The 26,552-nt window shown below is 41.4% G+C and overlaps 1 protein-coding gene across 4 annotated transcripts in view; it reads right to left on the bottom strand.

Annotated features, from left to right (window-relative positions):
* Positions 1-256: 256 nt before the first annotated feature.
* The window catches only part of ZDHHC23 (zDHHC palmitoyltransferase 23), a 249,215-nt gene continuing 222,919 nt past the window's right edge, over positions 257-26,552 (bottom strand). For 2 of the 4 annotated variants that reach the window (XM_086935590.1, XM_086935591.1), the window contains exons 4-6: positions 15,065-15,232; positions 4,157-4,216; positions 257-3,774 (exon numbers count right to left, since the gene is read on the bottom strand). In XM_086935590.1, coding sequence (XP_086791716.1) covers positions 3,507-3,774; positions 4,157-4,216; positions 15,065-15,232 — 496 coding nt within the window. In that variant the 3' untranslated portion in view covers positions 257-3,506. The remainder of the gene's footprint in view (positions 3,775-4,156; positions 4,217-15,064; positions 15,233-26,552) is intronic. The other 2 variants (XM_086935593.1, XM_086935592.1) reach the window with 1 other exon arrangement.

Below are 26,552 nucleotides of genomic sequence, written 5' to 3'. Positions count from 1 at the left end.
AGACTTTACGAGTGCTAAACACAGCTTCAAGCTTTCACTCAGGCCTTTACCCACAGGCATAAGATCACAAGGGACAGTGACCTGAGTGCATTATAGGTTCCTTGTTAGATCATTCAGTAACAAGAGCGTGCATTCATCCTTCTACCACTACTTCACGTATGCAATGCATCACCATGCTTTTCGCTACCAATCGAGACAGCCACAATGTTGGTAAGCCTTGTTACGTAGAGAACAAATACCAAAGAACACATTATGATTTTTGTAAAAAGTTATATTACATGTTTGTTTTGTACTCGAGAGAGACTGGTACTGAGTGAGTGAGAACTGACAGAACACCACAAGCCTCAAGTGGACATCTTGGATTAGTGATTCACATACTTTGAGAAATCTTAACGAGATCTTGTTTTGGATCTTTTCCCCACAAGTCAGCAACCTCCACAGGATCAGTCTAAAAAATAGTTATTAGTCATAAGGGTGAGACATTCATAATGACATTTATAATGGATCCACCATAGGCACCACCACCACATCCTCCTATAGGCAGTATTCCTTTTGGCAACAACAGGAGTAATTTGTGGCACCGATATGCATGCCCATTACATCACGTTGAGAAGTTGAAAAGGGGCTGGAAAATTGAAACATCAATGACCCTTCATCCTCTGGTAGATTTTTACTCTAAGAGGCTGCCTGGATAAACAGTGCTACACGCACCTCATGATGGTTCTGGATACTAGAGGAGGTAAAAGTTAAGGAAGATCTTATAAACCATAATGATACTGGCCCTTTTTATTGAGTTTCCTCACAGCTACTTCAGAAACACCATCTTTTCTCTTGCCAGCAATACAAAACCTGAGACAGAGTGATTTATTAGTGTGAGAATTATAAAAACTTTAATCTGTTCAACTAAGCCCTTTACCTGCTTCCAGCTTCACCCACTGTCACAGGGTCTTGTAACAACGAGGAGATGGGGTTGTGAAAGGAATAAGTCACAGAAATGCAGACAAAGTTGGAAACGAAGTCAAAAAATGAATAAAGAATGTGGTCACAGAAATTGCAGACTATTGAATAAATGACGGACAGTAGGCCAATAGAGGGAGGTCTTTTGGAAAGAGAGGAAAGGTGTGGGAAGCATTAAGGAAAGGGGTATGTGGAGAATGTAGACAGATGAGATGCGGCAGTTATAAAGAGCAGGAGGCACTTAAAGGGCAGTAAATAGAGGAATGCTATAGAAGTGTTGCAAGAGAATAAGGCTTGAACAGCTATACGGATAGTGGTAATGAATGGTGATGCAAATGGAGAAAGAGTATAGGAAGGCTAGAGGATGAAGGGTGGTGGACTACAGGTCTATGGCCGACAAAGGTTCAGGAATGCACTGGGAACTCCAAAATCATGTGTTGTAATAGCAGCTCCAAATTGCAGCAAGTAGCTATGAATAAGTTGTATTCTAAACCCATACTCATTACTCTGTCATACAACAGCAAAATGATAGACCACAACTTGGTGGACACGACCCCAAGGGGGAGGAGAACAGAGCAGGGTGATGGAAGTGTTGGCATGAAGGAAGGCGGGTGGCATAGGTAGGTGGAAAGTCAAAAGAAGGGAGTCAGAGTGGTTCAGGAATGGGGCAGGCGGTGCAAGGATTGTTGCTTTTGTACTGGTAAGTCACTAAAATTGATGTTTCTTGAAGGAATTAACTAAATGTAAATAAAAATGTATTCAAGCCCATAATCGCCTCCTTTTGATTTTGTACGCACGTTTCCTAGCACACTTGCAATTCTTAACAGGAATGCATGGAATTGTTCTGTACTCCTGGTTTTGGTGTAGAAACCGGGAGAATATCTGTAAAGGTTCTCAAGTGTGCTTTCAGGGCTGCATTGCAACAGAGCCCCTGAAGATCCATCCACCTTTTAAGCATTGACAGCAGCCAGCTAGGTATGAGCAGGAACAAACAGCCTAATCCCATCATTCAACATCATGATAAAATGATAAAGAATTATTCACAACGGCAATTTGTTCCACTCCCCCATAGCTAATGTCAAGTGCTTCCAACATGAAGCAAAAACAAGCAGACACTGTTTGTACAAAACTATTCACTGCATACTAGTGGTTGTGTTTAACGCTTTGGGCAATCTCGTATGGTCAGATCAGGCTGCTGTAAGCAACCTTTTAGCAAAATAAAGACCTTTACGACTTGACTATCTTTCGTTCCATAAAGAACTTACCCGTACAATGATGCAGACATGTTTCAGGATGGTCATGTGAACAGAAGACAGTAAATATTTGTATGATTTGGAGAATAAAACGAATGCAGACATTCCTGACACTGTAAGAGATGTCCCATGATTAGTAAGAAGAAGGATTGGACTCCCGTTTGTTACAGACACTGTCCAGTATGAGTCAATTACACCTGCTGCAGACACATTTATTGTTACACATCAACTGAGCTCCTCATCTGAATGTCTGTGTGTTTTAATGAGTTAAGCACCAAGATCACCCTGTGGCAGTGAATCCCCCCCATACCAATAAACTGCTACACCACTACCCCCTGGCTACTGTTCTTAGGAAAGGGGTTTTGTGTTCATGGCTAAAATCAGATTTCATGGTACAAGAGGAAAATATGGCTAGATTTACTTTCTCCAGTGTGCCAAAGGAGGACAGAAGGAGTAGACACGAGGATTCAGGTAAGGACAATACCACTGGTTGGATTGCTGCTACACAAGGATGTCGAAAATGAATCTTTGTTAGCTTATCAGTGTGCTCATGGGATAAGGTGGTAGTGAGGGATTAAAAAACACTTGGAAACAATTAGCCCTTCGGCTTGACAGGTCAAGCTTTAAAACTTCAAAATTCACACTGGAGAAGCTGGTATTTGGTATCTCAATTTCTTAACAAAACATGGTAATATGATGCAGAAGTGTGTTGATCTTCAGTCAGTCAACAGTTGTTTGGACACGGTTTACGTGGAAGAAGAAATGTCTCGTACTAAGAAGTTATTCAATGCCATGGAATAGTGTAAAGTGCTAGTAAAGAGTAGAACAGTTAAGGTGCTTCTTAGAGATTTCATACAACATCAGATCAGCGACTTCTTAAAGAACAGCAACGTCCAATGAATAAAGATTTCCATTCCAAAGGTGTTCAGCCTACCTTACTCCAAGTTAACGGACTGTTCGGTTTCTTTTCTAATATAAAATATTAAGACACTCATTTTTGAATGGACAGGTAAACCCAGCTAGGATAAAATGAAGGAGGCTGCGGACAGTGACAAAGATCATTCAGAATCTTGCGTCTAAACCGAAGACACTGCATTTTTCAAGGAGAGGTGAAATGAGGAGTATACTTGGAGTATAAATAGAGACAAATCGAATACTGATGTATTATTCTATGCTATAAACACTGCACTCCTGCCAGTACAGTAGTATGGTCTACCGACACTGCAGCTTGCACATTTGTTAAGACGAATGACGTAGGCCAAGCCAAGCAGTAGGGTTAACACCTCTGAGTGAACATCAGACAATATCCAAAATGTGGTTCTGCTGCGCATGTTGCCCCAAGTTTAAAAAATGCATCCAGTTCTGGAAGAACCCACGGTTGTATAGCTCAGTGTCCACGATCAGCCCCCAAAGGTACCGGCGGCCGGTTTTGTCTCGCAAGGCCATTCGAGCTTCCCTCTCGGTCACATTGTAGCTGACGTTCAATAGCTGGAGCATAAAAATGTAGCTCATGGCGGCGGTGACGATCGTGCAGTACCATGTGCAGGTGAAGGCCAGGGCCGAGCTGGGAGGAAAGAAGAGCAGGAGATCAACACATCTCATCTGTAGTTCAAAGCAACCAGGTAAAAAACGAATGTCAATCTAAACTTCATTGCTTCAACGAAGGGCCACAACTTAGGTCAATTTTATGATACACAAACACCAACACACAAGCTCAGAAAGTTATGTACAATAAAAAAAAATATACCATTCACAGTATTTGAAAAACCTTCATATAGCGGTTTTGAAGCATATGGCTTGTTGAGCAATTAACCTTAGTTATGACTTCTTTTTAACGAGTGAAACATTAACAAGCCATATACCTATCACTGTGCCAAAATGAAAAGCCCATATGTTAAAGGTCATGCATTAATTTTAGATTTGCCTGAACGTGAAAAAAGTAGTACCGTAATCTTTCAGTTGTCTTTCTGTTCATCTCCAAAATCATTTGGTATTCTGACATCAAACTAAACAGGTGAATTGGAAATGCAGATTCAGAAAAATATAAGATATAGACAAAGGAAGAGTTTAAAGATACACAGCTCAGTCACGTCAATTAATAGTATTATTTCAGACAAATATTCAATACATTCAGACTCTCTCCAGACTCATTGTGTGGCTAACTGCAACACATGCCACATTCACACAGGGTGACGGTAGTCATGAAGGCACAATCAATATGGGCCTATTAGTTCTGTTCTTGCTGTGCAGGAGGTGTGCAAGGGTGCACAATGACACAGGAAACACTGGTGCTTGAACAGCTCGTCAGTGACGACCCAAATAATGATCTGCCAAGGGCCTACTCCTATCGGAACTAGCCTTCCTTCAACACGGGAGTTTCCTCTTCTGCCTGTCCATCTCCGCCCGCATCCTGTCCTTGTCCCTGCCCAGGAAGTCTGTCCCGGTCTCTATGTCCTTGACTGCTAACTCTTTCCGCAGCTTAGCTAGGGGGTGGTAACATTGGATCTTCATCCAACTTGGAAACAGCAGTTCCATTCCTTCAATTAGTCGAGTTTGAGTCCAGCGTTTTCTCTGGTGTTTGTCGTGTCACACCGGGACCTTCGGAGTGATGTGGATCCCTTGTGAATTCTTCCATTCTGTGTCCACTGCTGTGTTGGCATCCTCTTCATCACGCAGTAGATGGTAAGGCAATGACACGTGATCTGTTCGGTGTTATTTGCGTGTCTCCATTCTTGGCGGTCATTATAATCGTTCCTTTCCTGAAGTTCACGTACAGATGGATCATAGCTGGTGTTGATCTTCCAGGCTTGTTGAGGTTTCACTCTGCATGTCTGAGAACTTGGCTCGTCTTCAAGCATCTGTGTGCTCTTCCACTCCCCCTTTAGCCGCTCTATCCAGAACACTTATCCTGGCAGCTGACTTCTGGGTCTGATCATGGTTGAGCCTTTGCTTACAATTCTCGGCCATAAACAAGCTGTGCGGGGCACTCTCATGATGATGTGTGATGCGTTTCAATACACCTGTGGGACTGTGTTTAGTGCTTCTGTGGCAGGTGTTCACTTTTATCCATTACTACAATCACATATTAGCCTGATTCAGTGCACCAACGAAATGGACAACAATGGTGTTCAAGACGCCTTCTGGTAGAGGAGTCATCTGGAGTGGTGGTGGATCCTTCAATAACAAGTTGGCACTGATGACATTTTCTTAGCGTCTTCCACCATTTGATCCTGTTTTAAAAACCACATTCTGTCTCGAAGGGCTTTTTTGGTCGTGATTAACAATCAGAGTCCTTCATTGACCAGGACTATTCTGGTGTCTCTAAGTACTATGCCTCACAGTGTTACAATCAACTCTTTGTGGGTTTCAGGGTATTCTATATTTGGGTGAGCTTTCATTGATGTTCCTCCACGGTCTTAGCTTTGTTAATCTTTTCGCTTCTGTCAGTGTGTAGTCTGCATGAGGAGCTTTTTTGATGTTGTTTAGCTAGTGTTGTAGTTCGACTCATTACTAAATTTAAGTTCAATATAGCTGAGGATGGTGCTCTCTTGATGGCGAGTGTGTACCAGGACATGTAATCTGCTGGATTGTTATCTTTTCCTGGTTTGTGCAAAATTGAGTATGAGCATTCTTGCAGGTTAATTCCCCATCACTCAATTTTCAGTGGCATTTTTCCTTTGAGATTCCTAAAGATTGTTGTAAGTGACAATGTATTCAGGAAACATTTTAACATGCTAAACATGTGACAGTGCTCACATGCCCACACCACTGCCATGCCTCCTTTCTCTGCTTGAGAATATGATCCGACAGACTGCACTTGGCATACGACCCAATCCAATGGTGTCCTTCATTAGGGCATTATTATGCTAGGATGCCTCTTAGGCCTACTGGACTACATATTGGTGGCACTGTTGACTCTCCTTTTGATTTCTTGAAATGCTTGTTCACATGCCAGGGTCCATTCAAACTGGAGTCCTTGTTTTGTCCAGGGCATGCCCAGGTGTGGGGCCTGTGCTTGCTACGCCGGCGTGGGGCTTGTGATTGCTACGCCGGCGTGGGGCTTGTGATTGCTACACCACCAATTTCAAGCTACCCTGACTAATGAGGAGTGATACCCTGAAACCGGTTCCAGGATGCTTGTTTCTGGTCCAGGGAGACCCTGGCTTGGCAGTTCTAGCTGGACTGTTCCCATGGGGAGCAGGGTCAAGACTGATTTGCATATGGCTGGGTCTAAACTGGAATGGTGCGGTGTGCAAGAAAACGACGGATTTAACCCAGACCTGTGATTGGGGGCAACTGTTTAATTTGTTCAGCATTCAGTCCATCATCTGTTCTTTTTGCAGATGTTTCATGTAAGGCTGTGATTTGCTTTAGTCCTGGTCTCATGCTTTGATTCGGAGATGCAACTGTACAATTTCAGTTGTGGTTTGTGATCTCACATTTGGCTGGGTTCAGGGTTAGATTGGCTCTTCTGAGTGCTTGGGATATTTGTCCTACAGCATTGTTGTGTTCTTCGGTTATGGTTACCAATACCAGGATGTCATCAATGTAGTTTAATCCACACACAATTGGACTGATGACCTGCTGAATGGCCCTTTGAAATATGACTCATCAATCATTGAGGAGGGAGAAGGAAATTATGTGATCCATCCAGTTTCCTTGAAATGTAATCTTATCAATCAGTTGTGAGGGGGGAAGGATCACTTGTCCTGCTAACCTGGATTTTACAGGTAGGTGGTACGTCCCTTGGTAAAAAAAACCCTCATACACGTGAGTAGATGTTTTCTGGTAGCTGTATATCTTGGTTCTCCGCTGTATTACTCTCGTGTCTGCATAATCATAGGGTTAGTAGGTATGCAGCCTCCGCCTGGAGGTAGTAACCCAAGGTTAAAAGCAGTAGTGTCCAGTGATAAGTGGTGATTGTGGGATTAAAATAACTCGGACAGCCAGATTACGATATTTATTGTTCTGGATTCGAGTTAAATAGTGAAAATATAATGGATATGCGTAACGAGAATTATTAAGGTTCTCACGCTATCGATTTTCAAGAATTTAAAAGGTCGACATGTTTCAGCCCTGTTCGCCTAGAGAGGTCAGTGGGCTTTCTTCAGGACCATGTGAGAAGTGAATGGTAAAGTAACATATTAGTCCTTTACACCTTGGAGGTCAATATTGTGCCTCTGCACTGTTATTACGTGCTTCCTCAGGTACCAGGGAGTCTCTAGGAGGGGGGCCCTTTTCTGTTGCTCCTCGACTCCCGCGCTGCATGTGCTGACTCTGCCGTCCTGGACCAGGACATACCACCTACCTGTAAAATCCAAGTTAGCAGGACAAGTGATCCTTCCCCCCTCACAACTGATTGATAAAACTTTTGAAATATGTACCTCGAATTTTTATGTAGTTCTAGTTCTATAATCTTCGTGGTGCGTAATATTTGCTTGTCATCTTCTTCTCAGGATTCTTCAATACAGTCATCAACCTCGTACTGCCACTCCACTCATTTTTATCCTGTTGTGTTCCCAGAGGATAGAAATAGCTGGTCTGAAGGTCAGATCTGATGCTGAAACCCTTTTGGGCTTTGTCTTGGAAGACATGATGCTCTTTGTTATTTAATCTTTATTTGCTCGAAAGGTTTTGTTTTTCTCTTCGCTGCACTTTTTTAGCTGATTTTGGTGTTTCCAATGGCGCACTGACTTTAAAATGGCAACCTCTGCGCTTTCAAAAGGGCACCGTACTTCAAGATGGGCATCGATACTCTATATAGCCTTGATATGGTAGTTTGCCTGTACTCTGATAATGGAGATGACGGACATTAAAATGGTGTATATTTTGAGTTGCAGTCCCCACCATTTGGCTCTGCATGGGGTGGCTCAGTTTGTGTTCTGTGCTTGTTCTTGTTTCTTTGGCGACCTCTAGTTCTGGCTTAAGTTCCAACCTCTTTACAGTGGGTCAAGGTATGCTGGTCATCCATTTGTTTGCAGCGCTCTTTGGATTGCCTTTCTACTTGAAGGTCACAATTCCCGACCTTCATCACCAGTTGTGTTCCTGCCAGGCTGGGGGTGTGGAATGACAGGCTGGTGCTAAAGCAGATTTTTTTTTTTTACTATCGGAAATCCTATCTAATTACATGCCAAGGGTCTATTCATATCAAAGCTACCCCACAATATATGCGTTGTCTTCTGCCTTTACTATTTTGCCCCGCTTCCTGTCCTTGCGCCCACGGGGAAGTTTGGACACCGGTTGGCTAGACTGCTAACTCCTTCTCCAGTTTGGCTAGGGTTTGGCAACATTACATTAAGCTATTTACAAACTGCATTTTGTAGTAGGTTTAGCAGTACCACAACACTACTACTGACATACTACACAATACTATTCACTAACCTAAGTGCTGCAGTCTCTGCCACCTCTCCTATTTCTACTGTGCAGAGTTCTCTGCACACATAAGCCTATGTTAGAGTAGCAAATGTGGGAGGGAAGGGGAGAGTGCCTGCAAAATGGGGAGTATTTACTGCTTCCAAAACCCCTCCCATTTAGCAGTAAGTGGAGCTAAGGAGGGGTTGAGGGAGGGGCATGCAGCTACTCTCAAAAGGCTAAGCCTATTCCTACTCACAAACGCTCTTCTAAAGTTACTAAAGCCAAAAAGGACCCAAAAAAGTGGTAAATGTACTCCAGCCCAACATGGCCAACTAGTGCTATTGCAACACCTTCCTATGGAAAATAATGAAGGTAGGGACTTAAAATAACACTGTATAGAAAATAATAATAATAAGACAACATTTTATATTGACTACCTAAAATATAAATACATGAAATTAACTTTAAAAAAAGTCAGATAAAATAATTTTATTTAAAACAAAATGTAGGACTTTTTCACTTTAAAAAGTAAATTTAACTTTACTTTTGTTTAAAGATACACCAATTTAAATGAATTACATACCTAACGTATTCATTTTAATACATAACACATCAATATAAACCTTTTGATTTAGGTGGGATTTTGGAAGGATCGCAGAAGTTTTCCCACTCAAAGGTTCCTCACTGGAGGCTGGGAAATGTAAATTTGATGAGGAAAAAATGTATTATCAGATTGTTACCATTAGTGGTTAGGTACTAAAAGCCAATGAAACTTTAATGAAGACTAAATCTCAGATTCTAGGGCCACTGAGTAAAGAGCTTTTGTCAAATCTGTGTGTGAATGAGTTTTATACTAAAGCTATGAGGCATTTTGCCAGCACAAAAAAGTACAAGAATAATATAGAGCCCACTTAAAATCTCAAAGTCAAAAGAGAAAGTGTGAAGCTGTCCTTCCTACAACAGCTCTTATACCCCTCCTAGGAGGATAGTCCCTATAAAATGGGCAGTTGTTGACAACACCCATGCCTTCTTGGGCATGGGTGTTGTCACCTTACAGCAGGTCCGCCAGGTGCAAACATGGAAAGTGGACCCTATCAGGAAGAAAGTGCTGCCCTCCGGGCAGCCGCAAACTCATGCTGCCCTCAGGGCAGCACATTCAAGAGAAAAACGGAGCAGCTGTTTAAAAGCTGCTCCGTGTATTCTTCTGCATGCGGCAACCCGGCTGCACTTTTAAAAGGGATTAGAGAGCACCTTGCAGGCGGGTGCAGTGAGCGACTGCTTCCGCCTGCAAGGGGAGGTCTGGGGGGTCCATGGGACTCCATTTCATCCCGTTAAAGGGCTGCATTTAGAACGGGCTATGAAAATAGGCCACCTTTTTGTGGGGTGCCTTCTAAAAGCATGTTTGCCTCTGCGCCCAGAGAATTTTCAGGTCCAGGCACTACACTTTAATTCCATTGCCCTGAAAAGCTTCATATGGAAAAAAGGCCCTCATCGAATGGGACTCTTTTATCCTTCGTAAAAACTGCAAACCTAGGCCCCTAACCGCAGTGGACCAAAACAGCCCTGATATGCAAGTGTTAACTATCAAACCCACCAGGCTCCTTTTCCAAATTCTTATATCTACAAAACGTCTGAATAGATTTAACATAAACAAAAGAAAGAAAGCTTTCTGAGGAAATTTCTACTTTCATGCCAAGAAACCTATGGGTGTACGTGCGCTTTAATAATAATTATAAACATAACATAACATAACATGTTTGGCAACAATCCATTCAGCGATTTGTGCTCTAGGCATGGGCAAGCATTTCCTAAAGGAGCTAAAATGGGGAAGCAAATCTTTTTCCACTCCCCCTTAACTATTATGCCCCGCAGTGATACCAATTTTTCCTAAAAATATATTCGAGTATATCCCATCCATGGTGTTTAGCCAACATGTTTTGGCTTAGCTTAATGCCCAACGAGGCCAATGGACTTCCTCAGGGCCACTGAAATCTCTGCCTAGTTTACATTCAGGCAGAAGAGGGAATAAGTAGGTGTAACATTGACACTACACTCTTGATGAGCATGTGAACAAAGGGTGAAACAAACTTTACTAAAGAAAAGGGATGGGAGAGTTATGCCTCATATGTTTGCAAGGATTGAATGGAAACTAGGCAGGGATTTTAGGAGCCCAGAAGAAGGTCGTTGACCCGGTTGAGCATTGAACTAGGCTGAAACACATGGCTAAACACCATGGATGGAGGAAACATTGTTTTCAACATACATTCATGTATAACATCTAAATCATATCTAGATTACTCAATAAATAAAAAGGAAATCTTTGGGGCGTACCCCAAGATATTTTTAGAAAATATTTGGATTCCTGCTTTTATTCAGTCACATTTATTAAGAATTCCTGGAATTGATGGAGTCCATTAAGGTGGTATCTACATACCTTGATGTGGCGAGGTCACCAATTACGAAGCTTGCCGTGAACATCTGTGGGTGAAGTGACCTCTCCACATCTATTTTTATATCTACAAAGTCCGAGAGGTTAACACTAGTGGCTCCTCCTCTTAGACATGAGCCCCTGTGTGTATAGTATTTATCTCAACAGAGAGTGTGAATAGTCTTCTGACATAGTTGTGTGTCACCTTGTGTAAGCAGCAGAAAGTAAATGTGTACTAAAACGTATGCTATTTGGAACAACTATATTAAATAAACAAAGTTAAACAATTTTTACTAAAGTGTACCCTTGCTCTTATCGCAGTAGAAAGTGAATTGAGAAAACAGTGATCAATGTCTCACAGATTTCGATCTACAATTATTTTACTGACGACAACAGCTGAGGCTGTACCCAAAGGGCCTTGTTAGTGTGATTTTATCTCACTGCACAGATGTAAACCCTTTAGTTCTGGTTATGGTGGAACATCTTTGTTAATGATTACGGCAAATTAAAAAACAAACATGATGACATTAACCATTCATGCAGATCCAGTGATAATATGCCCTGGAGTACCATTGGGGCATCATGACTCACTCGAGGCTTTGCCTCTCGGAAATAGTAGACCCTCCCCAAACTCATCAATATTGATAAATAGCACATTACAGTATGCACATCTGCGCATATAACATATAATATATGAACAATTGATGTACATAACCAGAGCCATAAGATGGAACAATGCCATTTCTTTCTAAATCTGATCCAATATATTGATCAAATAATTGGCTGAACAAAGTAGACTGTATAAAAGAACTTTAAAAGTATTTGTAAATCTGAGTTGTATCCCTGCTACTAGACAAGATAGAAACAAGTGAGAAAAAGTCCACAGTTTAAGTAAAACTACACCTACGCTCATCAACCTCAAGCAGAATACACATTCAAATCTTAGAGTTCAGACAAAGATGAGAGGACATGCCTGCCCTCGCCCACACGGTCTAGAAGAAAGTACCACAATCCTGATGCAACTACAAAAGGGCATTTGCTTTGGGACAAAAAGGCTCAAAACATAGTATAGGCAAGAAGGTAGCACTAGTAGTGGCTGCTGCTTAAGGGGAATAAGCTAGTTCTATGATGTCCACTTAGCATACCATGAATAAAACTGAATGTTAAATAACTTTAATCATAATACTCAAGTAAAGGATGGGTGTATACTGAATGTAGCTACATGCACAAATGGATAAAAACAAAGCGATCAGGGATGGCTCAAATATTCACCATGGACCTTTCTTGGCCTCAAACCACATTATTTTCTTTAAGTCTGCAGAAGATCACCTATTATCAGTATTTACTACGAATTCAATTAAGTACCAGGAGATAGCTGAGCTTCTGAGGCATATGAGCCCAGATGTACGAAGCCATTTAGCATTTCTGATGGGCCAAATCGTTATTTAGGCCCGTTAAGAAATGCTAAATGGCCTTTTCAAATGTACAAAGAGCCAAAATCGGTTGCAATTTCCAATTTCCACATGGTAGAAATCAGAAATTGCAACTGCAATTTAGGAATCACAAATTTGGGATTCCTAAAGCACAAGTGCATAGCATTTCCTAAGTGCCAATTGGGCACTTAGGCAATGCTATTACCATTGACTTGAAGTTGATGGTAACCATGTGCAAAATTAAAAAATGCATTTTTTAATGTGACATGAAGCGCACATATGCCACTAGGGCATATGTGCACTAGTAAATTCAGTGTGCCTCCAGTGAGTGGGCCTCAAGCCCACAGACATCCTTGGCTTTGCATTTCTTAAATTGTGATTTCATATTAGGAAATCGCAATTTAGGAAATGCAATTGCCCATAGGTGATAATGCAATGCCATTTCCTATTTGCGATTGTCTAATAGCGATTCCTACTTCTAAATCGGACCTTCAGACAGGATTGAGAAACAATATTGGACCCAATCAAACTGCTTTTATGTGAATTAGCGTGTGTAGGATAAGCATTTTCTTGGAATGTTTTTAATATGGACTAAAGAAAAAACCCAACCTCCAAACAAGATTGTAAAACAATATATGAATGGACCTAACTAAAATAATTCCATGTGAATTAGAGCGTGTAAGAAAAGCATTCTCCTGGACACCACACTGCGGATTCCTATAAGGTGATTCAGTTTTCAACTAGACTGGAAAAATTGTATTTATCCTGAAGAAGGTGGCCATGAACTTGCGGTACCAACCGAAACACGTTGATGCATAGCTAAAACCTAATCTGGAAGACACTGAGGAACACAGAAGATATTAATTGTTCATGATACTCTGATATGAACAATGATCTAAGAAAGACTGGTTACCATAAAAGACAAAAGTTATTGTCTCTTGTATTTTCCCTGTCTGTGTTTTTGTATTTTTAATAATCTGCAATATAGAATGTGTTTCATCCTGTCTTTCTTGGAGAAGAATTTTTAGCAATGGAATTTTAATGTAGAACAGGATCAATACATTGTATTATTTAGCTTTTTAAATTTTGATTATGAGATTAGATATATACCAATAAGATAATAACATTTATTTTTTTAATTTATAACATCATATAGGTGTGGTATTGACCATAATGTTATCGGGGGTAAATGAGATGTATGTAATGAGATCTAAGTGAAGGTGTAGAGTGATTGAATTTGCATTTACAATCCCAACGGGAATTTTATTTTGGACTTTTCAGTCCAAATGGTGCACTGTCCCTTTGGGTAAGCGGGGCCCCTCTCCATTTCCTTGAATTCATATATTTCCAGGACCTATCTTTTTATTAATCACACAAAATTTGGGAAAATCAGGAGTCTAATTACTTCTACTCATTTAAATGCAGAATTTAGAAATTTTAATTCACAAATGTCCATAAATTCTTGAAATGTAGATGTTCAGATTAGGATTCCCAACAAGAATAACGATAACTGCCTCAGATTTCCTGCCAGAACTAAAAGCTCTTTTTGCCACTTCTGCTTTTTCTCTGGGCCATGGCAATGAACTATACACCAGTATTTAGAAGATTCTCCTAGAATCAGCCGAACCATCAAGGGACTGGGGCACTTGGCACATCCGGTTTGGCCTGTACACGCTGCCAATTCACTACAGTCAGACTTCAGTGTCATAAATATAATCAAGCACGGCAATCACATAGGCTGAACTGTGTAACCTACTCTTTAAATCACTCACCTACATGGAGCATGTCCCTACTGCCAGTAACAACACTATCCGCCAGAGGGTTGAAAAGATGGACACATCCTTCTTTAAACAATGTTCAGGCTCTTGGCCATGCAAGTACATATTGGCAGCCCTAGCAGGACATTAACCCTTGAGGAAAATGATGTGTTAATTCCCCAAATATACCAGTCTAAAGAGCCTGAAACTTGCAAAAACCATAACTAAGGTATTTAACCCCTTCCATGCTCATGACGAGCTCAGCTCGTCATGCAGCACAGTGCTCGTCATGACCACACCCGTTTTAATTGTGGTCCAGCACAGGAGGGGAATCCTGCACGCAGCGATGTGGTTAACAGGTCCTTCTGATTTACACTCAACAAAACTAATTAACATTACATTAACTAACACGTTACATTATTATCCTTCTATGAATACTGGGGATTCCCCTGGAGTTGAAACTATGTAATTTCCTGTACAATGTATCTACCTGTTGTAATTTTCTTCCCACATGTACCTGGGACTTTGACTACTTGTTTCCTGCATTATTTATCCCCTTTTTTACCCAATTGATCCCTCCCTTCCCTTCGCTCTGTACACCACCCTTAATACTGTAACGCGCTCTGATACCCTCACAGGTCTGGTTCGCTCTCTATAAAACTTTAAAATACATAAAGAATAAAACTACTGAGCTAGTGTTATTGGTTATAGGCAGCAATCAAATCTCATCATGAGATTGCTTGTCCTGATCAGTTGTACAAAAGAAGACAAACTACTTCTGTGACACAGATAAAGACAATTTCATACTTTCCAAGTCAGGCATACTTAATGCGTACTCTTTGAATAAGGTTCAAAATTGGAACCAGCTGCAGATATTCTCACCTGTAATCTGCGTAGACCCCGGGACAGTATAGCAGAGCTATGAATATACTCCGCCCCCGACAGATGGTGCCCAGCGTAAGCGTGATCCCATAGATGGCCGTCACGAGAAAGAGGAAGAGGGCGCAGAGGAAGGAACGATGGTTGGATTCTCCAATACAGTTGTTAATCCTAGGTTTAAAAACAAAACAATAGGGAGATGAGTAAAGCAATTTAGATTAAACTGCTATAACCACAGATACCATAATAACAACCAGGTTCAAGCCCATGGTCTGCACTTGCCAACGCAAGATACCAGGCAGAGTTTGTACAAGGCAATCAAGGCATTTGTCAATATGCAACATGCAGGGATGTGGGATAGGAAACAGGCATTCTGACGAAAATATACAAGTACGAAACCAAAAACAGTTGACAGATGAAACATTGACATTCCTGCATTTTGAAATTAATAATTCATGTAAATGGTCATTTCCTTTCCTCCCAAAGTACAATTGATAGTACAAGCTACAAAATAAATTAGGTTAGAGCTTACTAAATTGATTTCACCAATGGGTGTTAGATGAAGGGACAATACATGTGATTATTGCATTGAAAATAACCAACATAGGTCGTCTTTTTTTGTTTACAAAACAGATTTAAGAAAGACCCAATACCAAGGGAACTGGAAGTTGCATGAACTTGAATTTTAAACAAATAATTCCAACAGTCTAAACTTAGACCCGAATAAGCGACAAGGGACCAGTCGGGACTATCTGGGATGTATATGTCACAAAACTTGAGGCCAAAAGCGATCTCAGACTCTTGTGAGGACCGGACCAGATACCCTGCAGGGTAATGGGATAGGGAATGCTACAGGTGCAACATAGATACATCAAGGCGGCGTGACCCAAAAGCTGTTTAAATCTTGCATGCATTAAGATAGACTGAACTGATCAGGTGCTATGACAACTGTCTCCCATTTACAATTACTGACAAATAGTGCCATTACCACACCTGCAACCGTGGAAACACCCCACACCCAGAGACTGAGGAAGTATTGCTCCACAATACTGTAATCCTCTGTATGCAGTCTTATTTTAACTCTTGCTACCTAGGACTAGGTTGACTATCCGGAAATAGAGCAAAGCCTCAGACAGGAGGATGCTCTGACACCACACAATGTTTAATGTATATGTTTGTAACAGTCTGTGGGAATGCCAGTCCCGGTGCCGGGAAGCAAATGCCAATGTATAACTGCCAACATAGTTTTTGTGCCGGTAAACACCGGCAAAGTTACTACCTTGATAAAATGCAATACATATATTTAAAAAAACTACTATTACGGCTACAAATAGTACAATTACCTAATCATCAGATGTTCAGTATCTGTGGACTACTTAAAATCCAATTCAAATCATTTTCCCACAATGTACAATGTACATTTTGAGTGTGCTACTAAAGCTGGTGCCAATCAGAATCCGTAGATAGGTTTCAGCTATACTTGAGTAAGCGTAGATTACAGAAATTTAGAAAGCTCAACCGAAAGACTCAATCAAATAAACACAAAAAACATCCCGAAGAAATAATATTCTCAATCTTTAAGGTGAAAGTGAAAATGCACTCTACAACCAATATATCAAATACTGAAAGCAGTATCTATAGTAAGGATCATGGTTTGAACAAACAAAATGTAATTATTGTACCAAATAGTTATGACTTGAAACTTTTTTTAAACAATTATGGTCTTACTACAGCAGTAACAAGTCTATTTCAGGTTAAAAATCAGACATTATAGCAAGGCATATCATCAATGGTAAAATATTAGAAGTGATCTATCAAAACAGCAAGGGCAGCAAGTGTGTACCAGTTACTGAACTAATGAGTCCCTTAACTCGTTTAGTTAAAATTTCTAATAAAAATAGTGGTCTACAAGCCACAAATAATGTCTATCCCATGCAAGTTATGTTGAATGAAAATCACTCTGAAAAAAGGATTTCTTTCAGCTGGAAGTCAGTAGCACAGCCACATAGGGAGTATCAGTCAATTCTAAACAGGTGGGAAACATTTTATTAGCAAAATTATGCCCCAACAGCCCAACTTGATTTATGACCAACATATCTTTCAGAGACCTCAGGACATTCATAACAGACAAAAACAAGATTTTGATTTTCTTGGCTAGCTTGGAGAAATTATTTGATACCTTCCACAAGACAACAATAACCATAACAGGGAATGGTAATGCAAACATATTGCAAGCTACAAAATCTGGAGAGGTTGACGATACAAAAGAATTTTTACTCCATTCCACCATCATTACATAAGACAATACAAAAAACAGTGGATAAAATCATTGGTATGTTTTTCCATGACTTGGGTTTCCGTCATCTTAAGAGGAAGATTGCAGTGAGGCTCACTACACATTTGAAGTATTAGGGAAATATACCATCATCCATTATACCTTTATTTATTTTGCAGATTTTATACAGACTTTAGGACAGGGAACAGAGTTGAGAGCGATCATGAACCTCAGGACATAAATATCAGTTGGTCGGTGAATAACCTGTGGGGACAGCACTTCATAAGAGGTATTGCTTATGAAATTAGGGACGAATACAGCTCCATTGATATCAAATGACCTAAGGAAATTGTTAAAGAGCGAATGGAACAAACTTGGTATTCGTACCCGCCGTCAGGTTATTCTTGCATCAATGAACCCGGATAATCCACAGCTTAACATCAGGTTCACCAAGTTTGTTACAGGAACAGCAAGAAAATTTACAAACTGCGAGTCCCTGTAAGCCACCAACTGTTGCCATCAAAAGATAGACGAAGCCCTGCACCCATGTTGTATTCTTTTCCAATTTGCATAGTTCTTTGTACTACACAACAATAGCTGACAATGGCTCCGGCGTACGGGTTGACTTGTTTTTCCTGTGCATCTCTGGAATCCTTTGAAACATTGTATGCAGGGGGCTCATTACATAAATCGATTGTAACCCCAGGATTCTCACCACAAACTCTGAACTATATCAAAGTTATTAATTGGTATTTCTTAATAGCAAACGTTCGCATGTGGTTCGATTAGATGGAAAAACCACAATGGATAACTAAAGTTTACAACTACTTTTATCAATAGGTTTTTTCTGATGAAATGTTATCTTTTATTTTCATGCGATGGTACAAATGTAAATATTTTAATAGCTATTCATGATACATGTTTTACATTGTTTGCAAGTTCACCGTTATAATGATTTTTATTAATCAAACAAAGTTCTCTATCATACTGATATCAAATTGGGAAGAATTAACCATGAAAATATTTTCTTTTCTCTCACATGTAACAAGGGGCATTCAGAAACTGCAGAAGCTGTATCAATCCTAAGACTTAAGAACACATAACTGAAGTGCTCACAGGGAAGAACTTAAGATGGATGTTACATTCCACCCTCCCCATTAAAACAAAGGTATAGTTAAAGAAAATATATTCATAATATCATCTCAAAAGTAAAAAGAACATCAGACCTAGCTCTATGAAGCTAGTAGGCAGTATAATATTCAGAAAGGTTGGTCCTTAAGGATCAGGAAGTTATTTAATTATGAAAAAAGGAATTTATCAGATCAACTAAAAGAATTGGAAGATTTTTATTATTGAGTTATATGAAGTCAACAAATAGTCTCAGAATGTGTATGAGCTCAAGTGCCTATGAGGTTACTGAGGGAGCTTTTAATTCAATTAGTACCACTTAGATCATCTTCCACACCCGGTCCCAACGGTATCCTTAGCACATAAAAAAAAAGATTTACTTGATCGAAGCAGGTTTTTGATCCATCTTTTCAACAATGTTGTAAATATATATTCTATTCAACCATCTTGGAAATGATACATTATTCAACCTTTATATATCTGAGGTGCCACAGAGGACCCAAAACACGCTTGTTGGATTTCTTTATTAGATAGATAAGGAAATAAACTTCACTAAACAAATTTCTGCAACCCCCCCGCCCCACCCCCCACCATCGCCGACTTGTGCGTGGAGTTTGTCTTCACTGCAGTGCAGTTCCTGTTATATGGCACCCTATCGCAGCAGCACGCGGATTGTGAGGGAAGCGGGGGGAGCAGCAACCTTACCAATTTCTTTTTTATACTACTAACACCCACAGACTGATCTCGGGCCTCTACAGGGCGTGATTGTGCAGGTGTACTCTTGCCCTTCACAATGCTGTGCGAACGCTGGGAGACAGACCATGGCTCCCTGTAACGGATGGGGACCAGGCTTAAATGTGGGAGGTGGCACCCAAAATCTCCTGCAATGCCCGTTTCAAGTTTTTCTATTATATAGTGCATCAAGCCTACCACACGCCCCACACATTTATTTTATTTATTTATTTATACCATTTATAAAGCGCACTATTACCAACCGGTGTCCTGGCGCTGAAGTGGTAGCTCCCCGAGTGTTCAAGCCTCTCGTCTAGCTCGTGAACAGGCATGTTTTCAGCTTTTTCCGAAATGCCAACAGGTTAGCACTTTGCTTTAGGGCAAGAGGTAGAGCATTCCAAGCATTCGCCGCCCCTCTGACGAAGCTTCTGCCCCCCCCCAGCGCGCCTTCCTGATACGGGCAGCCTTAATCAGGCCCATGTTGGCCGACCTTAGTTGTCTACCTGGCATGTACCATTGGAAGTGCTGCTGGAGAAATGTTGGGCCGATTCCCTGAAGCGCCTTATAGACTAAACACAAGGACTTAAACATGATCCGTTTCCGGACCGGGAGCCAGTGCAGCTTCTCCAGCTCCCTGGAAACATATGAAAATTTAGGCAGACCAACGATAAGACGGGCAGCCGCGTTTTGTAAAACCTGCAGCTTGTTAAGCAGCCCCTGTTGGGCCTCTAAGAGAAGACTGTTACAGTAATCGAGGCGTGAGAGCACAAATGCTGACACCACGTCTTTCTGCTTCCTACCGGAAGGAAGGGGCAAATCTTCCTGATAATTTTCAAAGTCCAGTGGATGGAGGAGGTGAGCGCCTTCACTTGGGGTTTAAAGGAGAGTTGATAGTCAATAAGCACTCCTAAATTCTTCACCTTCGTGGCGGGGGAAGGAGGGGATCCCATATCTTCCGGCCACCACTTAGGGCTCCAAAAGTTGGTGTTGGAGCTAAAAAGTAACACCTCCGTTTTGGAGGAGTTCAGTTTAAGGCAACTTCTTTCCATCCAAGTGCTGACTGCCTTCATACAGTCCTGAAACCTGGCCGCAACCCCCAGTTCTCTCCCAGGGAGCAGTGAGACCACGATCTGCGTGTCGTCTGCATACGATGTTAACTCAAATCCATAGGATCGCATCACCGGGGCAAGAGAGGAAACATAGATGTTGAATAAAGTGGGGCTTAGGGAGGATCCCTAAGGGACCCCCCCTGGAAGTTCGAAAGGTCTTGACTCAAAATCTCCCATCGCCACCACCTGGACCCTGTTCCTCAGGAAAGCTTTCAGGATACTCAGCGCTCTCCCCTGAATCCCGCAGTCCTCTAAGTGGTCCACCAAAACACTATGGTGGACCGTATCGAAGGCCGCGGACAGGTCGAGGAGGACCAGCACCGCTTGGCCCCCCGCATCCAAAGCCTTCCTGATCTCCTCCATAGATTTGATCAGGACGGTCTCAGTACTGTGGCCTTCCCTGAACCCGTGTTGGGCAATATCCAAACCCTGTGAGGTACGCAGAAATTCGCAAAGCTGGAAGTTCATAGCCTTCTCAATTAGTTTGGCAGGAAGCGGCAGCCTAGCAATGGGCCTGTAACTATTAGGATCAGCGATATCCAATGAGGGCTTCTTGAGCAGGGGGATAATAGAGGCCCGTTTCCAACAGTTAGCATCTATTTCCTGCCGACTACCCCTAAATGCCCTCACTGTGATTCTACTACTAGGGATCTCCTCCACATGCTATGGAGCTGTAATCAATCTCCTATTAGGGGGAGGTAGGGCCCCTCCTAGCTGAGGTTACAGACCGTTAACCGACCTCCCTAAACACAAAACCACAACTCGGTTCAGTGATTTGGCCCAATTGTTGGCTTAGCGCAGAGTTACGATGAACTGGAAGCAACCAGCAGGCCCAGCGGATTGAACGCTGGAGTTAGGACCGTCTGAGGAGGGCAGACTGAAGTGGGCGAACTGGGAGGGGGCGCATTTGTGAGCAGCGCACCATGGCAGTAAAGATATAGAAAAGCCTGGGAAACACTGCTGACCAACATACGGGAGGACACAGTTGACAGCGATTACACTCTCTGATTAAGGGTAGTGAGATGTGCTCACTTGCGGGCCCGGGACTAGACTCTCTGACCACTGGGCGACCGCAACGCATGGCAACTCCCCCATTGCCCTGTTTAGGTGCGTCAGTGCTGATGAGGTCTGAGTAGGCGCAGTGAGGTTTCGCCACTTTTCTCACTAATATTTAGACCATTCATCTGACTTGAAAGGGAATGGGGAGCGGACACCACAGGTGTTTGATGGGACGTAGACTGTATACGGTTGAGAACACTCTCATACAATAAAAAGGAATGTATCCTCTTCCCTGTTAGGATGGTAACCATGTAGACTTTCTGCATTTTTATAGGGGAACTACTACTCCCTAGTAGGCATACCCAGACTTTGGACTTCGCTCCTGACTCTTCATTACTTACCATGTGGTTGGGGGTTGATATATTGGTTGCTGTTTATATCATTATGAACATATGAGTATACAAGTTGTCAGATACTCTTGTAATAAATGCTGATTAAATGTTTGCAAAAAAAAATAAAATCACATTTCTGTCAGACTGGGCAATAATAAAATTCCATCATCAGGCTTCCGATCACGCTGTTCAGAACTTGACAACATCATAAGTCTAATCTGCAGAGCAAACAAGTCTTTACAATGTAAAGAAAACAAATTATGTGCATGCTTTATTGATCATTCACCCGCTTTCAATAGAGTTGACAGGTGTACTTTTGGTGAAATTAGTTACTTGGGGAATTGATCAAACCCTTCTGCTACTTATAGTAGAACTTTAGAACAATATTTGGATACAAATAAACTAGTTGACTGAGAAGGCTTAATTCCCGGAATTGAACAATGAACTAAGGGAAAGCTCCACTTCTTTTGCCTTTATATATTATGGATTTAGAACAAAAAGATACAGCTGGTCTAAAGCTTGGTCAAATTTCTGCAACCAATCTATCTTGCGCAGGCGGCTTGTTCATTCAATCTACAACTGAAAATGGATTGCAAGATCAGCTAGCCAAATTAGAGAAGTACAGTAGCTACAACAAATTAAAAATCAACTATTAAAAAATGTAAATCATATGCTTCGGAAATAATGCAAGAAATTATAACTGACAGTAACATCATAAAGTACTTTGATACCGCAGCCACCTATCCATATTGTGAGAGTTAAAATACCCAAATTGTCCAATTGGTCCAATCAGTTTACCAATCTTACAAACAAAACCATCAGGAGTAATTCAACTTTTTTTTTGATTAAACCTACCATCAAGGCTATTAACAGCCACCTGACTTCACTTATATGTTATGGAGCTATACAGATGAAGAATCTAGTTATTGGAAAATTAGATAAATAGTTTATGAGCTGCATCCAAGGAATATTAAATCTAAAAACCTTAACAGATTGAGGTTAGAGTTAGATATTCCATCTATGACTGCAACAAATAGCAACCTTCTGAATTAATTTTGCGATGGCATCCATTTCAAAGAATCACGTTGTAATATTTAATCGAGAAGGAAATCTTTAATTTTTCTGGATTTAACTATATTCTATCAATGCACCATCTGACTTCAACTCTGAATGAACAAGGTCTACCAGTGTCTTCAACCCTCATCAAGATAAGTCTAACAGATCACAAGAAGTCGAAGTTAAGAATGTTGTAAACAAATCTAGGACCCTAGTTTAATTTTCCTGATTCATACCCTTATATAGGTATACTTTATCATATCCTTATATAGGCATAGAAATCACTACCCTATTTGGCCTAAACCATACAGCCCAAATACGGCATGGCTACTTCCACTAAGTTCCGAAAATTAACAACAATTTCTTGGAAAAACCCACCTTCAGCAGCTAGGGACTTCCCCCTGCTTGAATATTAAGTTTTCCAAGTACTCTTGGCGTTTTCCAAGAATTTAGCCTTTGATTGACGATATTAAGTCCAAACATGCGTCAAACTCGGCACCTTCAAAGTATAAATATGCCTAGGTTTGCCCAGACAAACACACAGTGGTTTGGAGCAGATCGACTATCTACTTGCCAGATACCCTGCAGCAAGTACCGAAGGAAGCCGACCCTCCAGCTGACACACTGAGGGAGACCCTGTCTTTTCTCTTGCCGAGAAATCCAGCTCCAGTGTTTCCGGCTTAACCTTGCGGGTATCTGGGAAATCGAGTCCTGAGAGAGAGATACAAGACCTCCTTCATTCTAAAACCAAGGTACGGAGCTGATTAGACCTCTTAGAGAATTCTTGGGATAGATTACTGGCAGAGATCTACTAAACTTAGGCTACTCCTCACTTACTTCCTCCCTCGTACTAGACTTAGATTAGGTACACCGGGGTAGGCGTATTTTAGTAGCACCAGTTGAGTACTTTTAGTCATTATTTATTACTGTATGTATTTTATACACTTATAGCTTAGAAACCATATCATGCTTTTACAGTACTACTTCATAATACTGTTCGTATTATATGCATTGTACGTTATAACCAGTATTAAGAGTGTAGCAGTTCATTTCCAATGCTTGAGAAAGAAGACTTCTCAGTAAATACTTTTTATTGAAAACGTCCGTCTCTCTATTTCTCTGCATCTTTGGTGAAACGAAGAATGCACGATTGACTGAGTAAAATAGTTATCTACTGTTTCAGCGACCCTCGAGATTTGATTTCCTATTCTTGGGAAACAAAGTTGTCATGTTTATGCGGTTGTCAGAAACTAATCCCTTCTTGTGAATTCGAGAACGTTTCTAGTGACCTCTGAGGTAGCTGGCACTCACTATTAAGTTTAATATATTCGGTAGAGACCTAGTAGACCTCAGTCCTACGTCTAAACTACAGTATATATTATTCCAATGCGCAGGGCCTATTGGGAATATAGGAACTACACAACACCTGGTAAGAAATCAATTTAAGGCAGGATATCGACCAAACACAAAAAGAAAAACAGAAGGTATTCATTATCCTCATATACTGTAAAAAGTCATGCATATCTGGATTTCAGTAAAAATCCTGAAACAAAGAAGTCTGTACTCCGGATTCGTCTTCTCTACAAACCTATGGTGCAATTCGAAGGATCACGGAATAAAAGTATGAAGAAAGAGTTCTTATATTGCTTGTGCCCTCATTACAAAGAAACAATTGAACATGTTTTTGCCTTGATGGACAAACAGGAAACATTATCAGTTGTAGTATGAAATAACTGCACATAACAGTCTATTAAGGTCCCTAAGGTGTCCAGAATAAATGCCACAGAACATATGTGACTGTATTTTATCTTTGGCTAAAATCAACAATATAAGAAAGTACTGTGATAACCGTTTTGATTTTAACATGGTCTTTTATATTTTAAATAGGACATCAAAGGAAGTTGGCTCTATATATGCTATTATGAATGGTAATTGTAAAGATAATTTTACATTTATGCATGTATACTAATATTGTGAAAGGTTTCAACAAAAAAAAAAACGAATACAATTAAGAATGTATTCACTGCATTGCAGACAAGTAACTTGGGGCCCGATTTAGATCCTGACGATATGTTTACTCCATCTTGGAGGTGGTGGAGTATGCATACCGTCAAGTAACAGTCTACCTACAAAATTTAAAAGCAGGTGGATCTTAGGTTTAATGCCAGCAGAGACTACTCAGTCTCTACCGTGATTAAACCTCTCCTACGGCCCTGCAGAGACAGGGTCTGAGGTAGACCTCTCAATTAGCCCACCTAGTTTAGATGGGTGGAATTAGAGGCCAGTTTTCACTACCCATCAGTGGCTGTAAAACCCTGGTGGTAAATAGCCGTGAAACTGCTAAATGCTCCCCTCGCCATAGCAGAAGACGCCCATCGCAAGGGGAGCATTTTTATCCAATTTTCAAAAAGAAAATTCCTCTTCTGGATTTTCTTTTTGAAAATAAAAAAAGGAAACAGTTTTGTGCACAGCTTGGTCTTATTGAAAGAGGCTGCACCAAACTTCAAAAAGTATTCACAGGAATCATCTCGATGGCAGTTCCTGCTAATGCTTTAAGAAATAAGTAATTTACCTAAGGTGTGAAGATGGGTGGACAAGGGTGGGCCCCAGGAGACACAACAGAGGGCCCAGGCCTAATTTTCACAACACCCCTATGTTTACCAATTATTTTCATAACAACAGGTTTAGTCCCTTGGAACAGGTAGACTGACTACAAAGCGTAGACAGAGTGTGGGGACGGGTTGGGTTATTGAGTCACATGTACCAACAGTCCACTCAGGCAGAGGGTAATGTGTTGACTAATGATATGGGGACAGTGTAGGGGCATGGTGTGGGTTTACGAACGACCCCTCTGACATGGGGGATTCCATTCCCAACACAGTCAACACACCAAGTGGGGTGTTGGAACACTATGCCAACCTCATATGCTACCACTGATAAAACACCCCTTAAAATCCTGTCCTGGAATGTTGCAGGGCTATGCAACAAATTGGCCTGCCCAGAGTGGGGTTCCTTCATCGACCCGAACGATGTCTGTCTCTTCCAGGAAACCTGGGCTAGAGAGTAGCAATTTCGGTGCGGTTTTGCCTCTCTCTGTACCCGCGCGGGGGGGTGGGGACGGGGGGGGGGGGGGGGGGGGTTTAACAATCTGGGCGAAAACATACCTGGGGTGTAGTGCCAAAGTTTTAGACATCACCTCGGAGGATGTACAATGCATATTATTGGAGTGTTCTAATGCCTCCAGACTCGCTCTGGTTAATATTCATTCCAGACCAGTGAGCATCGCAGCTGAGTCTAAAACCATTGATGAGCTCTCCTCCTTCCTAACCAGGATCTCTCAGGGGGTCACTGTTGTGGTAGGCGGAGACCTCAACTCTCATTTTGAGCCACTGGCGGACTTGATGGACGGAGTAATTTCGGAGGAGGACGACCACTGGATATACCACAGGTGGTGGGTCCCCGCCGAAGTCATGGGCACCATTGGCTCTTCAAATTCTTGCCCTGACTCTAAACCATTCAATTAGGGCATGTAACGGCCGTGTAAAGTTAGATACACCCGCAAAGTACACATATAATAAACCCGGCCAAGAGGCTCGCCTGGATTACATATTTGTCGAGACTCATGCTTGGCACAAGGTCATTGATTTCAAAGTGGTAAATAGGGGTGAAAGTGACCATAATGCTTTGATCCTAGATTTCCTCTCCCCTGGTATCTCTAAAGGCGGTCTCAAGGGAGGAAGTGGATTAGATAACCGGGCACTCCTTTCAAGCAATAGGCGAAGAATCAGATGGGCCAAAAC

Source organism: Lissotriton vulgaris, chromosome 8 (genome assembly GCF_964263255.1).
Source record: "Lissotriton vulgaris chromosome 8, aLisVul1.2, whole genome shotgun sequence".
NCBI classification, from domain to species: Eukaryota; Metazoa; Chordata; class Amphibia; order Caudata; family Salamandridae; genus Lissotriton; species Lissotriton vulgaris.
This window is presented reverse-complemented; position numbering and strand designations above follow the sequence as displayed.